Source organism: Sebastes fasciatus, chromosome 16 (assembly GCF_043250625.1).
Source record: "Sebastes fasciatus isolate fSebFas1 chromosome 16, fSebFas1.pri, whole genome shotgun sequence".
Classification (NCBI taxonomy): Eukaryota; Metazoa; Chordata; class Actinopteri; order Perciformes; family Sebastidae; genus Sebastes; species Sebastes fasciatus.
In genome coordinates, this window is record NC_133810.1 from 3,250,493 (window position 1) to 3,262,844 (window position 12,352).

Consider the following 12,352-nt stretch of genomic DNA (forward strand, 5'->3'; position numbering starts at 1 on the left):
TGTAAAACTATTGTTGATACCTAAAATTCGATACGTAAACAAAAAGAAAAGCCTCAATTTAATAATTAAAGGTCCCATATTGTAAAAAGTGAGATTTTCATGTCTTTTACATTATACAGCAAGGTTTAAGTGCTATATAAATACTGTTAAACGCTCAATATACGGAGAAACACACACAGCCCGTATTCAGAAATTTCGCGTTTGAAACAAGCCGTTAGGATTTCTGTCCATTTGTGATGTCACAAATACACAATATTTATATAGACCATTACACGGTTTTAAACATTCTAAATGTGTCCCAGTTTATTTCCTGTTGCAGTGTATGTGAATAACATCAGCTGACAGGAAGTAAACATGGACCCAAGCTGTTGCCTAGCAACGCAATTCTGTTGCCATTCCGTTGAAATGCACTAAAACGGAGCGTTTCAGACAGAGGGTGAATACAGGTATATTCAAGCAGACAGTATGAGGAAAATAAAGTTGTTTTTTTTAACATTACAGCATGTAAACATGTTCTAGTAGAAACACAAAATACAAGTATGAAGCTGAACATGAGCACGATATGGGACCTTTAACAAAAAATATAATAATCAATTTAATCACCAATATTTTGATTTGTTACTGTAATTTAATGACATATTTCTCTGTAAGTGTAAATGATTAGAATTACATTTATTTTGTAATTTAATTGTGCAGTTACATGTAACTAGTTACTTCCCAACACTGTCGGGCGACTTTCACCATAAACAACAAATAATCATGGTTTAGTCAAAACGTTTTTCCTCTTGTCAGAGAGCTCTTTATTTCTTCTCAGGAGTGACAGAATCATCGCCGCTTTACGGGCGAGTAGGAGTTAAACATGTTGTGCACGCTCCTTAAGAGGGCACCGGTGTCAAGATGCTATGAAGCCGTCTGGAACGGATAAATCAGTAAATCATTATTTAGAGTTCCTTTCTGAGGTATTTGTGTCACAAAGTGCATCATCATCATAATTACAGGAGAAAAAGACGTGGGTTTTTTGAAGCAGATGGAGAGAGTGAAGTGCAGGAAGTATTACATGTATAGCTGCTCTTTTCAACCACACTTGACACAACTGTGAGACGGATAATCTGTGAAAGTTTGCTCTGGACGGTGCTCGGTTTTGGCTCGACTGTTTTCCACATGGCTGCTGGGTCACAAACTTTCTCATTTTAAATGAACAGTATTATAAATATCTTTTTATCATATTTGCTCAAAGTGACTTCAGCCATCAGAGTGAGCTTGTGAGATGCTTTAATCACATACAAATGCTACACATTCAAGCTGGAAGCATCAGAGAGAGAGAACCGTTTTGCATTCATTTCAGCTCTAATTGCTTTTCCTCGGCCTCCCGGACTTTGACGTACAGAAAGTCGCGTTAGACTCAAGCTGCTTTTTAGATAACAACAATTACAATCTTTGCCTTCCACGACTGGTGTGACTTTTTAGTGGGCTTTTGTTTGCAGAAAGTCCGAGGCAAACAAAGCCATTTGATGGAAGTTAATTATACATCACACACACTCGGAGGCAAGCCTGTAATTGTTAAGTCTGTCTGTACCGCAGCAGCAGACGGTCGTGCACTTCCATAGATATAAAAGCTGTATGACTCCGGGAATCGCCACGAGTCATACAACACTCGTTAGAAGAGTTGTTAAGCCGTGCCGAGAGGGAAGACGCGTGCCTCGTGACTCGTCTTTGAAAGTTATGAAATATCTTCCACTCCCCCTTGCTTTGCTTTTCTAGTAGTCTCTCATCATCATCATCATCGTGTTCGTCCCGGGACTTTATGGCTCATCTCGGTACCTTCTCAGGCAATAATTCCCACAGCAGCTTCATGAAAGATTCATTAAGCTTTCAAAGACTTCTTCTTTTTTTTTTCGAGCTGCTGCTGAAGGACGGTGTTAAAGGTGTTTTGACAGTCGCTCCAGGAGGAGAAAGGCCTGCCACGCTGCTGCTGCTGCTGCTGCTGCTTCAATAACGCCTTTTGGAAGCAATAACGTTCCCGTCTCAACGGGATAGACGGATCTCATCACCCTGTGGCCTCAGCTGATATTTATTCCCTTTCTCTCGTGTCTCGGGGTGGGACGGTGACGGGGGATGTCCCCCTGTTGGAAGGCCTGAGGGGTTTTGAGACTGAAAGAGCGGCGTCCTCTCACGCTGATGAAGACGCCGCTGAGTTTAACATTCAGGAGAGGAGTTCTGGTGGTGCAGCTGGCTGGGACGTGCAGACCAGAGGTGGACGGTAAATGTGGTTTACTTCAGCACTGTGTTCAATCTTTGACGTTTTTAAAGCTGCACTAATCATGAATCTCTGTATGTATGTGTGTCCTTCGCATATCTGGAGAACCGTCCACCTGATCTACTTCTAACTCGGCGGGTGCCTTGATGGGGACCCGAGGACGCGCAGTTTTGCATATGGTGCAATTTGGACACATTCAATATTAATAGTTCAGTGCTCTGCGGACTGATATGTCCACCAGGTCCGGCTAGGACACTAGGGGGGACGCGCTGCTCCACTCAAACTGGACGTTCAAGCGGTGATATACTCTTATCGTGGAACGCACCTGGTTCTCTGTTCGCTGTTTCAAACAGGAAACAACACGGCGGCCTGCTCATCAACTTATTCCGTCTAAACAATCCACTGAAAAATAGGCTATGAATCTCTTTTAATTTTAGAAAACTAGTTCGCCTAGTTTGACAGCTTGGACGTGTTGAAGAAAGTTGAGATTTGTCGAGACGCTGTCGAGAGATGGCGCAGAGAGCACTTTGTCCACGGCCCCGGGAAGCACCTTCGCCCCGAGCCTTTCCAAGCCGATCTAGAGCCGGTCGCGGCGCACCGCCTCATACGCGGGACTCCCCAGCCTGCCGTGTGTCGCTCACACCCTCCAGCTGGCTGTTAACGAGGGTCTTTTGGCACAGAGAAGTACTCGTATCGGTACTCGGTATCGGCGAATACCCAAATGTAAGTACTTGTATTTGGACTCGGTCTGAAAACAGTGGTATCGGTGCATCCCTACTGGATAAACTAACGTTACAACCAAACTCTTCTTCACTTCCCCAGAGTCAAAAAGCGCTGAGAGGTTATCGACAATGCCAAGCACCACACGCTCCCAACAGGAACGCCCCCCCGGCAACGCTGCAAGCAGGAATACAGGGAGCCAATCAATCGAACGGCTTTGAACGGCCGCTGCACCGGTACAGTAAATACCACTTGAGTTTTTCCATTCTGTAAGATGTTCTACTTCTTACTCTTCTATATTTCAATGATTGGATGAAACAGTAGTTTTACCTCGCAGAACACGGGAGTTGCTGGTCTACCTGCTGCCTCGATCGGATAGTTTGTTTGTGTTATTGTGTGACTTTGGTGTTTTAAAGGTGTTAGTTCAGATAAAGCAGCGGTAGACCAGCAGCTCCTGTGTTCTGCGAGGTCAAATTACAGTTTTTTTAGATGGAGTCTGGTGTGTTGTGAGTCTGTGCTGGTACTCCTCTCTTTTTGACCGCCATCCAAAGTCAGTATATTGCCTACAGTAGATAATGACATCATACAAGTCCAATTCAAAACACCCAAACTATCCCTTTTAAAGGGTTATATTACAAAAATGTATTATGCGATCAAACCTCCTGATCTCTGGGTTACAAACCACTTAGTTTGCCTTTTTAACCTTTGACCTGGAGTTCATCCCAAGTTCACGTCACGGTTATTTTAGCACCATATGGAAGGAACAGACTTGTACAGAAATGAAAGCTGCCTGCAGGCACTTCTGTGCTTCTGTTATTTGTAATTTGCATAAATTATCCCTCTTCCTTTAAAATCCTGTTTAGACCGGGGCCATGATGTCCTCGCCACGAGAAGCATTTTTACATCACGTTTTGTTGCTCAGCATCTGTCTCTCTCTCTCTCTCTCTCTTTCTCCGAGAGTGTTTATCAGCGATTCCGCTATCTGATCTCTCGGCGATGAATCGATAAGATATGTAAATACGCTTTATGCAAATTTGACACAAGTGGGTGTTGTGAGCACGAGAAAAGAGGTGAGAGTGTTTTTGGAAGTGCGCAGCGCGACCACACTGCCAGGCGTTATTAATCTCTTGCGCTTCAGTGGCGCAGTGTGGTACCTCATCTTCACACTGCCTGCTGTTTCCCCCCACCTTCCTCTGAAATTACACTCGGTAATCTGTTTGGCACTTAGACGAGTTCACAGAGGAGAGAGGGAGAAAAAAAACACACAACAGGAAACAGGTTCAGAGAGAAATAAACATTTTAATTAGGTGTTTGGCACTGATAGATTTAGATTTCACACAAACAAGATCACATTCTCCACAAAGCTCAACATTAAATATTTGTATTTAGATATATAAGATTTTCTTTTTAGATATACATTAAGTTAAATAATCTGGCGTTTGGATGAATTTGACTTTTACATGCACACACTTTGAAATATGTAGGACGATGCAGACTTTAAGTCAGTGCCACATGAGATAAGACCGTACAAGCTCAGAGACCTGTAGGCCGTCACGCTCTCCACTGACTATGAATAAATACAAATGTTAAATCATTCAGGACGTTTCAGGGGAAAAGTTGTCAGTTTAGATATCCGTCACAGTGGCGGGAAGCGCACACACACAACACAAGGCTCGCACCCACCCGCCGCCGCGTGGTGAGGCCTCCGTCAAATCACAACTTTGTCGTGCTTCAAAGTCACGTAACTGTGGCGTCGTCCTGCGGAGAGGTAGATAATCGCTCGTCTTTGAACTGTCACAAACGTGTTTCCACGGGGTTGAATTAAAAAAAGTAAGAACAGTCACTCAAAGACGTTCTCATGGTGGGTGGTGGGGTGTGGCGTTGTGCTGAGGCCTCGTCACAGCTGGATCCAGCTGCTCTTTGCAGCGTTTAAAAGGGAAACATCTGATTTGAAATGAACTTTGCTTTTCGGGGCAGCCGTGTCTAGTCTTCTTAGCGACGTTGCTTTGTTCCTGGTCGTAGGTTTAGTACAGATGCCGTCGCCCTCCGTCCTTCTCAGCTTCCACTTCTCTCTCCTCTTCCCTTCTTTCAACTGAAGCCAAATGTCTTGTGGCTACAAGTCAGTTTCCTGATGTTCGTGTCGCTATGTCCTGTGTTCGTCCAGGCTGCTGCCATGTGTTTCCCCCCCGCCTCTTTATCGGTCTACAGGATAGAAAAACCATGACTCAATCTGTGATTCGTTTTTTTCTTGATAACATTGCTGGTGTTGAAATTGGCCAAACTAGTGCCACCACTCGAAACAGAAGCCTCACATACAGTACTGGACATATCGCCATTTGATTTGTTGGATTTTTCCACTGTGAAATATTGCCATTATGGTATCGGTTCGGTGCGTAGACTGGCGTACTCGCCGATACCCAATTATGGGCAGTATTGGACGCATTCCCGATACCGGTACTGGTATCAGAACAACTCTTAAAAATGTGACCACATTGCCCATGCTCTTTTTTCCTCAGTTCAAATCAGACCTCAGCTTTTCATCCTCCCGTCAAAACGTCCTTTGTCAAAGCTCGCCAGGGTTTTTGTGAACTTGAGTGTGAAGCGTAACAGACGCAGCGGGGAGCGCCGCGGTGCTGCTGGCAAACTGCAAGGTCACTGACTGAAAGAGCGAACAACTCTAAAAGAAGCCAGAAATGAGACAGAAATGGTTGAGGGAAGCCCTCGTAGGTCACCTTCCCTGCTTGCTGTGCTCTGGGCCTCTTTTAAAACTTGAGAGGAAGTCTTGTTGAAAACGATGCTGTGGTCTCTTTATTCCAGCGTTCTGCCGTGAGGTGTGACGGGATGCAGAGTACTCCACATCAGTGCAACATCTGTAAATCCTCCTCAGCTTCCACTGCTGCATGTTGACTCATATCTTGGTCTCTTTGTGTTCTGGTCTGAAGGAGTCCCTGATGGCCAGCAGGCCAGAGGCCAGATGATGCCCGCTGACTTTGCTGTGCCACTCCTGCGACCGGCCTCTGGAAGACACAACAAACAGGATGTTTCAGCAAAGAAAAGGTCAGAAGCATATTCTTCTTCTCTGTTTTATTTCTACTACTTGAAGGTAGTCGATGCTGAATATTTAATATTTAATATATTGTTTTCTATACAGTAATTGTCGCATGGTGTATCTTGTAAAGCCCCCATTAAGAGGACGTCCACACGCCTGCTATCTTTAAGATTAAAGATTACATCGTGGTTAAAGGCTTTTTTGGGATCAACTTAAATACATCTTCATATCCCAGTCACGAATAAACATTTCCCGTATACATTTTTAAAACACTGCAGGGAAAGAAGCACAAACTTTGTGTTGATTAAGGTGTCGCGTTGTTCTGTACCGCAGCAGTCGGCAAATAGTTATTCATATACTGGATGTTATCTGATAGTTAAATTATATCTTCTAATGTGACTTCAGTGATGTCAGAAAGAGCTGAATAAGCTGTCTCTAAGATGAGTCCAATATTAGTTCTCTTCTAAGTCAGAGTATCGCTACGCCGGGCAGACACACAGCTGACAACCTGCTAAACTAAATGTGCGGAGGAAAGTGGCTGCATGTCCGCGACACTACATGCAGCATCGTAGCTGCTAAGATAACGCTCCCGGACGGGTGAATCTTGTCGGTTAGCGGTTAATAAGCGGTTAAAGAGGGTTGGTTATCGGTTAAGAATGTTTTCAAAATTAGCATCCCTATGGGGCACGCTCACGAACACGCACTAAAAGCAGCCCGGCTATGTCAACAAAGCACGGAGAAGCTCTGAGGAGTTGTTTGCTGCTAATTAATGCTCTGGATATCGTAAACAGCACTTCATCATCTTTAACGACTGGATTCGTCATTATTAGTAGTTTCACAAGTCAACATATCTGCTGTGAAAAAGGTGTATAATAGCTGACGTCCACTGCTGCTTTACGAGCTCTGGCTGTTGTAAATTTGAGATAAACACGTAATCTAAGTTAGATTTGTTTGCACCTTTTTATGCGTCTGACTTTTAGTTTTAACTGCAGTTTTTAAACGGACTCCAGTCTAACAAAACAGCCCGTGATGTCTCTCTCTCTCTCTCTGAGGCCATAACGTATTTCATTTCCTCTGGAGGCGATAGGATCAGTTACTGTAAAAAGCCCCGTTGACCTTGATGCGCTGGTTCTGTTGTCTCGCCTTGAAAGTTAACAAGCACTTCAAATTAATGTCATAGCGAGTAAGTCCCAAGACGGTCTGGGCGCAGCGCGGACGTTTAAGCTTGAGCTCTGTCATGAGAGGAAATGAAAGGCGAGAGGAAGTGACAGACAAAGGAAAGAGAGTGAAGGCATTCATCCCTCTGGGTGTTTTCACTTCTTTCTTACGTGATCGCTCTTGCGTAACAGGCCGACGTTACTCAGACGCTGCTCGTTGCTTGTAAATGATCTTGGAGTTGAAGCTTATTTCACCTTTTCATAGCTCTGGATGACAGTTTGAGCGTATAGCAGTTCAGCTCGTGGCCGTTCATCGTCATATTCAGCTCAGAATATTAGAAAGAGACACACGGCTGTGAATGTGTGCCGACGTGATCCTTTCAGTTCAGTCGTAATGGGTCGACTAAAAGCCTGCTGAGATAATCACACAGCTATAGATCAAATCTGTCTTTGCCCTTTCCTCCCTCTTTTTCATGTTACGAGTCACCGTTTCTCACGGAAGCTCCTTCCACGCGAGTAAAACACAATTGATGAAAAGTTAGTCAATCAAAATGATGCCCGACCTTGAGGATTTATGATCTGTAAATCAAAGTTATGGCGATTTTGACTTCCTAAAGGAAAAATTCACAGATTCACAATTATGAGTTAATCAAAGTTTGGACTTTCGAGGTCAGAATTATGAGACGGTGAGGAAAAAGGATGAGCTAGTATCTCAGAATTTTTGACATTAATACTTTTAACTTACCTTGTAACTCTGATTTACTAAAGACACATTTATAGACTGCATTTTTATTATTTTAAATTAAGTAGCAAGTAATAAGTATAAATGAGTTTTTATACATGCTAACAACATGGCTATATATCTTCCTAATAACTATAACACCTACTTCCTAAGTGGAGGGGCCATAATTAATATTAATAAAGGGATAGTTTTGGTGTTTTTAAGTGAGGTCGTATGAGGTACTTATCCATAATCAGTGTATTATCTACAGTAAGTCCCATGACTTACTCACTGATGTGAGTAAGTTAAAAAGAGGCCCACCATAATGTCTTAATGACAGGTATGTAGAATTATTGTATTTAGCTTACAACAAATTTAAAACAACGCAAGTTTAAGTGACAATCAGTGTTTTTTTTTGTCAGGTTGAGCCTCTACAGTAGTCGGTTATCAGCTTTTCATCTCTTTTTGCCCCCCTCTGGCTCCCTGTGTTCTCACTTATATCCAATCTGTGCAGAGGAAACTCTGTACGTGCTCATAACTGAATTGACCAAATCTTGCGCTTGCCTTCTCCTGCAGCCGGGCTGTTGCAACCGTAGTTGCAGTGTAATGACAGAGATGCTACGAGCCCGGTTCCTCTGTGAGAGAGCCGCTGCCACCTGTTTTGTGTCACACGGAGCTTCATTTCATTTAATCAACTGAGACAAATGGAGCCTCCGGGGGCTCCGCCGAGAGTCAAATTGATCATGTAAGCAGCAGAAAATCTGCAGCAACTTAGTTTCAAAGGGCATGAATCATGAGAAGGAGGGCTGTTCCTCCTCCTCCTCCGCTCATGGGCTCACCTACAGGGAGGTTGTGATCGTGCTGCAGATAGATGCTGGCAGAGGTCAAAAACACAGAACGGGGCTCAATTAAGACGGATGAGATGAACTAAGTGCTCTCTCCAGATATTTCTTTTTAATAGGCTTCTCACGGCCTTAAATCCTCTCAGCCTCTCTGCAGCTCACTTTGCCCTTCGTTTCTACTTCTGTCTTGTCTTTATCACTTAAAGGAGCATTCTGCATTAACACCAAATAACCGCTAAGTGTGTCTTTTGTAACTTTTCAGAACTATGATAAACTGATTATTAAGTTTTGACTCTCTAGGTCAGAGGTATGAGATATCTTATTCTGATTTATTCAAACTATGATCCTTTAAACATGATATCTTTAAGTTGTTAGGTCATTAAACTCTAACATTATATAAAGAAAACATTTCTTAATGGACCTTTAAACACTTTGCTAACATGCTAATTTAGTGTTATTCATAAAAACAAAGTAAATACATAAGGTGAGTGCTTTAAATTCGCTCCAGCATTCCTAATCTCAGTATTTACTGTCTATAAAAGCAAAACTATCTGCTTACTGTATCTTAACTACAGCGATCCTTCACACTTACAGCCTCATCCTGCCTGCCTCTACTCTACCTCTTTCCTCCCTGACAATTAAATATCACTGATTTCCCTGCATCCTGCCAGTTATTCAATATGAGTGCTCCCTCCCTCAGTAACTCATCTTTACCCCATCACAAACTCATTTCTAAAATTTGCAAATAAATTCACTCTTTCTTCTGCTTTCCCCTCCAGTGTTTCATCCTTACCTGGCATCTGTTCGACAGAGGTGCGTCAGCCGGGTCTTCCTGGCTCCGGTGGGCTCCAGCAGGTAGAGGCAGGAGTGGACGTGGGCCCTAACCCCCTCCGACAGCACCTCGGGGTGCTCCGTGGAGACGGAGGACAGGTACAGAGGGCCGGAGGATGGGTCTGCCTGCCAGATCCTGAGAGGGTGGAGGTGGGAAATTAAACCACATACTGCTTTCTCTAACTTTAAATCAGGCTGACACTTTCAGAGTATTTTTGTCTTTAACTCCTCTGTCCTCTCTGCTCTGTAGGGCTCAGCAGGTAGCAGCAGACCCATAGGCCCGTGAAGCCGGGGGCTCGCCTTGCCTCATTACCTGAGCAGCAGGTGCTCCTGTGAGGGCCTGAAGCCCAGGTCGTGGCCCTGGCCCCGGAGGAGGTAGCGGTAGACTTCGGCGTCCTTGGACAGGGTCTGGATGATGGCGGCCTGGCACAGGCTTCCCTCCCACAGCTCCTGCTCCCTCAACAGCCGATGGAGCAGCTCCTTCTCGGGGGCTTCCACCTCTACAGAGCCGCGCCACATCCACAGCGGACAGTCGTCGTCCATCTGCAGACAGGTAGAGAAAGAGAATTACAACTCAATGGAATTCTACTAGGACTTTGGGTGTAGGTGTGCAGATTGATCCAGGGAGCTGATTGGTTCCAGTCTCAAGACACCGATTCAAAAGGCTGGTTTCCATCAGTCCCAGCGGGCTCTCCTTTCTCAACTGCCACGAAGACGGCCAGCATGAAAAACCAGCGAATTGTAATGATATTTGCAAACAAATAATACAACCCAGGTTTGGTAGGGCTGGGCAGCCTTTTGTTTAACCCTTTTTTCTCCTGTTTTTCCGTAGGAGTTAGGTTAGTGTTTGTCTTTTGTTTACTTTCTTTTAAGTAGGTTGTTTATTATTTTGCTATAGCCTACCCTCAAGATGAGTAAATAAAATTTTAACAGGCTGAAAATTCCTCGCTGTTGGTTGTCTTTGGGAGCTTGGGAAGAGGGGAGCCTCATTATTCATGTTGCGCCAGGGTTTCCCCTAGGCCGGGTCGTAACACTATACTATGACTTTTTTCTTCGACATACCTATGACGTTTTTTTATGAAATTTTTCGACATAATATACTATGACTTTTTTTATGAAATTTTTCGACATAATATACTATGACGTTTTTTTATGAAATTTTTCGACATACTATACTATGACGTTTTTTTTCATTAATTTATCAACATACTATACTATGACGTTTTTTTTCATTAATTTATCAACATACTATACTATGACGTTTTTTTTCATTAATTTATCAACATACTATACTATGACGTTTTTTTTCATTAATTTATCAACATACTATACTATGACGTTTTTTTTCATTAATTTATCAACATACTATACTATGACTTTTTTTCCGCATGAAATTTTTCGACATACTATACTATGTTTTTTTATGAAATTTTTCGACATACTATACTATGACGTTTTTTTATGAAATTTTTCGACATACTATACTATGACGTTTTTTTTCATTAATTTATCAACATACTATACTATGACGTTTTTTTTCATTAATTTATCAACATACTATACTATGACGTTTTTTTTCATTAACTTATCAACATACTATACTATGACTTTTTTTCCGCATGAAATTTTTCGACATACTATACTATGTTTTTTTATGAAATTTTTCGACATAATATACTATGACTTTTTTTATGAAATTTTTCGACATACTATGACGTTTTTTTATGAAATTTTTCGACATAATATACTATGACTTTTTTTATGAAATTTTTCGACATACTATACTATGACGTTTTTTTTCATTAATTTATCAACATACTATACTATGACGTTTTTTTTCATTAATTTATCAACATACTATACTATGACGTTTTTTTTCATTAATTTATCAACATACTATACTATGACGTTTTTTTTCATTAATTTATCAACATACTATACTATGACGTTTTTTTTCATTAATTTATCAACATACTATACTATGACGTTTTTTTTCATTAATTTATCAACATACTATACTATGACGTTTTTTTTCATTAATTTATCAACATACTATACTATGACGTTTTTTCCGCATGAAATTTTTCGACATACTATACTATGACGTTTTTTTATGAAATTTTTCGACATACTATACTATGACGTTTTTTTTCATTAATTTATCAACATACTATACTATGACTTTTTTTCCGCATGAAATTTTTCGACATACTATACTATGACGTTTTTTTATGAAATTTTTCGACATACTATACTATGACGTTTTTTTATGAAATTTTTCGACATACTATGACGTTTTTTTTCATTAATTTATCAACATACTATACTATGACGTTTTTTTTCATTAATTTATCAACATACTATACTATAACTTTTTTTCCGCATGAAATTTTTCGACATACTATACTATGACGTTTTTTTATGAAATTTTTCGACATAATATACTATGACTTTTTTTATGAAATTTTTCGACATACTATACTATGACGTTTTTTTATGAAATTTTTCGACATACTATGACGTTTTTTTTCATTAATTTATCAACATACTATACTATGACGTTTTTTTTCATTAATTTATCAACATACTATACTATAACTTTTTTTCCGCATGAAATTTTTCGACATACTATACTATGACGTTTTTTTATGAAATTTTTCGACATACTATACTATGACGTTTTTTTTCATTAATTTATCAACATACTATACTATGACGTTTTTTTTCATTAATTTATCAACATACTATACTATGACGTTTTTTTTCATTAATTTA

The 12,352-nt window shown here is 41.1% G+C and overlaps 2 protein-coding genes across 8 annotated transcripts in view; both read right to left on the bottom strand.

The window, feature by feature from the left end:
• sgcd (sarcoglycan, delta (dystrophin-associated glycoprotein)) overlaps positions 1 to 12,352 on the bottom strand; it is a 618,307-nt gene that overhangs the window by 113,312 nt on the left and 492,643 nt on the right. The gene's annotated exons all lie outside the window — the stretch shown is intronic.
• Positions 4,261 to 12,352, bottom strand: part of LOC141753289 (rho GTPase-activating protein 7) — a 129,239-nt gene continuing 121,147 nt past the window's right edge. For all 7 annotated transcript variants that reach the window (XM_074611795.1, XM_074611796.1, XM_074611790.1 and 4 more), the window contains 3 exons: positions 9,891 to 10,120; positions 9,540 to 9,713; positions 4,261 to 5,994 (listed from right to left, as the gene is read on the bottom strand). In XM_074611795.1, coding sequence (XP_074467896.1) covers positions 5,886 to 5,994; positions 9,540 to 9,713; positions 9,891 to 10,120 — 513 coding nt within the window. In that variant the 3' untranslated portion in view covers positions 4,261 to 5,885. The remainder of the gene's footprint in view (positions 5,995 to 9,539; positions 9,714 to 9,890; positions 10,121 to 12,352) is intronic.